General features: G+C 40.3%; 1 protein-coding gene and 1 non-coding gene across 2 annotated transcripts; one reads left to right on the top strand and one right to left on the bottom strand.

The window, feature by feature from the left end:
• Positions 1–217: 217 nt before the first annotated feature.
• Positions 218–1,612, bottom strand: LOC131628195 (uncharacterized). The gene has a single exon (XM_058899059.1). It carries the CDS (start codon positions 1,610–1,612, stop codon positions 218–220), a length of 1,395 nt encoding a protein of 464 aa, XP_058755042.1.
• Positions 1,122–1,228, top strand: LOC131628207 (small nucleolar RNA R71). The gene has a single exon (XR_009291695.1). It is a non-coding gene; the product is annotated as a small nucleolar RNA R71 (small nucleolar RNA).
• Positions 1,613–3,946: the final 2,334 nt, after the last annotated feature.

Genomic DNA, 3,946 nt, shown 5'->3' with positions numbered 1-3,946 from the left:
TCCTTCAAGAACTTAGCATATGATGGTATCTGGGTTATTGCTTCGGTAAAAGGGATTTCTACGTGGAGTTTCTCTATTACCTTAATGAACTTTTGGAATTGGTTTTCTGTTTTGGTGTTTTTCAATCTTTGTGGAAATGGGATGGGTGGTTTGTAAGGTTGTGGTGTGCGATTCTCTACCTCTGGTTCTGATTGCTTTTCGGATTTCTCTGGTTCCTCTACCTGCCCTTTTGGTTCAGCATCTTCCTTAGCTTTTCTGATGAGCTCAAGTTAGGATTTTTCGGTCCTTCATAAGAGGTTCCACTTCTTAGGGTGATAGAATTTGCTGTCCCTTTGGGGTTAGGTTGGGTTTGTCCAGGGAATTGTCCTCCAGGTACAACTTGTGCAGAGGTAGTTTGAGCTACTTGTGAAATCTGGGTTTCAAGCATTTTGGTGTGGGTCATCATCTGGTCAAACTTGGTTGCCAGTTGGGTAACTAACTCGTTCGTGTGAATGTGTTGGTTCATAAACTCCTTATTTTGCTGAGTTTGACTCTGGATAAAGGTGTATATGGTTTCTTTAAGGTTCGGTCTTGGGGGCACAACTTGCATAGGTTGGTTTTGTTTTTGTGTTTGGAATCCTTGGGGTCTCGAAGATCCAGAATTTTGGATGGGATTGTTGTTCTTGTAGGAGAAATTCGCGTGATTCCTCCATCCAGGATTGTATGTGTTCGAGAAAGGATTTCCTTGGGTATAGTTGACTTGGTCTGAGCCAGAATCGTTCAGAAGGTTACAATCAACGGTTTGATGTCCTTGAATTCCATAGAGCTCGCACTCCGATTGGATTGCTGCCACTTTGATAGGGTTTTGAGACATGTTTTCGACTTTCAAGGCCAGAGCGTCCATTTTAGCATTCATCATGTCCATGCAACTTATCTCATGCTTTTCTCCATGGCTCTCCTTTTGCTCTACTGTTACTCGTTCTATCCCACAATGGGCGTGGTTTTGGGCCATGTCCTCTATCAGGGCACAAGCGTCGGGATAAGGTTTGTTCATTAATGCTCCGCCAGCGGCAGCGTCAATAGACATTTTTGTATTATAATGGAGTCCATTATAGAAGGTGTGTATGACTAACCATTGCTCTAGGCCATGGTGCGGACAGGCTCTCAAAAGTTCTTTATATCTTTCCCAGGCATCGAAAAGTGATTCGCCTTGGTTTTGAGTGAAACTGGTGATCAGGTTCCTAAGGACAGCAGTCTTACTTGGTGGGAAATATCTGGTAAGAAAAGCTCTCCTAAGGTCTTCCCAAGTTGTTATTGAGTTGGCTAGAAGGGCGTTTAACCAGTCATGGGCTTTACCTCTAAGGGAGAAAGGAAACAATCTTAAGCGGATGGCTTCAGGTGTGGCTCCATTTGCCTTAAGGGTGTCGGCTAACTGGATAAACACTTTTAGGTGTTGATTCGGGTTCTCTGTAGCGAGACCAGCGAATTGGTTTTGTTGAACCAGTTGAAGTAATGAGGGCTTAAGTTCAAAATTATTGGTTGTTATAACGGGGTTTACGATACTGGAACTGGGCTCCTCATTAGATGGTTGAGCAAACTCTTTAAGCGGTCTTTGGTTACGGTCTTCAGCCATAGCTTTCCATAACTTAAGGATAAACAGACGTGCTTGGGCGTAACGTTCGGGTTCCACTAAAGGGTTTAATAGGTTACCGGTGCTACGATTTCTACGCATCTACCGGCTATAATAGCCTTAGTCTAAACGGGATAACAATAGGGTACGAAATTTGACGAAGTTGGTCCCCGGCAACGGCGCCAAAAACTTAATCGGTCTATAACGTATAGCCTAAATATAGTACTGCAAATGCACAACCTATCGAAGTAATATATAAGATTATCGAACCACAGAGACCAATTGTCAATCTATCGACACTATTGTTAAGGTGCTTATCTAAGGTGAACAGTAATATTGTTGTGAGTGCAGTGCAGCAAGGTGAGTGCACGATGTGAATAACAGATTAAAGCGATAGGTTGGAATGTAAATCATGAAAGCAGACTACGTTCCAGACATGCATAAGTGAAACGACTCATGGGGCAGTATTTTCCATTCGTAGCAAAGAACCAATTTAACAGGAACTTATAGCTTTTGGCTACTAAGAACCGAATTTACTCTTTAATTTAACTTCCTTTATTGTCACGTATAAAGGGTGCCTTCCGCGTTAAAGCAGTAAATCTATTTTTAAGAAATTGATAGTTTTGACTTAACAGAAAAGTGATTTTACTTGGAGAGATTAACTTAAAGAGACTTTTGGCTTTTGACCAAGAGTCAGATTTCAAACCTACAAACGCGTCCGAAAATAGTTTCAAAATCGTTTTCTAAAAAGAGTTGATGACTCCTATTTAACCAACCAAATCGCTTTCGCTTCTTTTGCTTGGTTAAACAATAATCAAGTCTATCTTTGATATGGACGGCTTTCGATCTTACCCAATAAACATCTTAAAGCATAATTCGACTCAAGTTAAAAGTAACACATCCCCAAAGTATTTTCACTAACACTACAATTAGAACACAGACATGATCACAATCATTACATTCAAACCTTTATGGTTTAGCCAGACATAGTAATTGCGAGTCTATAACACATGTAGACTATGGTAAGTGCGTTTAGAGTCTATAAAACGTGTAGACTATGGTAAGTGCGTTTAGAGTCTATAAAACGTGTAGACTATGGAAAGTGTGTTTAGAGTCTATAAAACGTGTAGACTATGGTAAGAGCGGGAAAATAAATAAAGCAAGTAAATTGAACCTTACTCCGATCGGAGATTGAATCTTGATACAAAGTGAAGGCTGGTATGATAAACTTCAACCAAAGTGCTCCAAAACTAGATTACAACTCAATCTACACCGTAGTAACTCCCCGATGTGAAGAGGTTACTACTTTACAGATACTGATGGTATATGGCTTAAGTTTGTACTAAGCTTGGATAAAACACGAAAATGAAAAACTAACTATATATATAGTGGATTCTGGATCAGCGTAAAGACAGGAGTTCCCCTCAACTCCTTTTGGGCGGGAGTCTATTTGTGAAGGTCTCAGGCATGGCAGCTCCACCGCGGGCGCGGTGAGGAGTAACGGACATGATCGCGTGATCATGGCAGTTGGCTCCATCATGAAGTGGGCCACGTCATCGCATCCCCTATAGCTGGCGCGATGCAGAACGCCATAAGCACAATTCTTCGTGAAAAACTCTATTTTCTTGGCGTTTGGGCTCGTTTCTTCACTAGAGGCTCCGAAAGGTCAAGAATCCTGAAAACAAAGGAAATAAAAGCATAATACGAGATAAAGATAATAAAAGCTAAGGAAAACATGTGATATTCGAGCCAAAAACATAGTGGAATTCAGTGTGATCACTCTTTATCATAGAAAGCTATCTCTTGCTGCTACTTATGTAAATCAGGATCAGAAGTATGTACTTTTCTGCATTGGAAAAGGTATAAAAGTTAATCTCCCAAACATTCTCTTTCAACATTTGAAGACAAATATTGAAGAATCAAGAGATGAAGAACCTAAGAAGAATCCAAGTTTCAAGAAGAACACTATCCCTCTTGCTAGAATGATTTCAGATATTCTGATTGAAAGTGACTTGATGGATCTTCTGAGAGCTGTTGGTTCATCCAAGTTCTTAACTGTCATACAAGGACTTATTCTGAATGCTTTTGATTTACAAAGGATGAAGCTGATTGAAAAGGTAACTTCTATTCCAAGAATATTTCCAGATATTCTGACTAGAAGAACTCCTGTTGTGAGCTTCTCTCACATGTTCAAAGAAGATCTAGACAAGTCTGTTAAGCGCTATTTGAAGTCATGTGTCAAAGCTCAAACTTCTGTTAATCCTGCGTGGATTTGAGGGAGAACTCTTCCATCTCTGGATGAGTTGAGAAAGAAAGAACAGGAGAAGAAAGAAAAGA

The sequence above is a fragment of the Vicia villosa genome, unplaced genomic scaffold (genome assembly GCF_029867415.1).
Source record: "Vicia villosa cultivar HV-30 ecotype Madison, WI unplaced genomic scaffold, Vvil1.0 ctg.000429F_1_1, whole genome shotgun sequence".
Classification (NCBI taxonomy): Eukaryota; Viridiplantae; Streptophyta; class Magnoliopsida; order Fabales; family Fabaceae; genus Vicia; species Vicia villosa.
Note: the sequence above shows the minus strand (reverse complement) of the source record. Positions and strands in the feature narration are given on the sequence as shown.

What these genes read in the sequence shown, in the direction of transcription:
- LOC131628195 (XM_058899059.1), bottom strand. Translation starts at nt 1,612, where the DNA reads ATGGCTGAAGACCGTAACCAAAGACCGCTTAAAGAGTTTGCTCAACCA.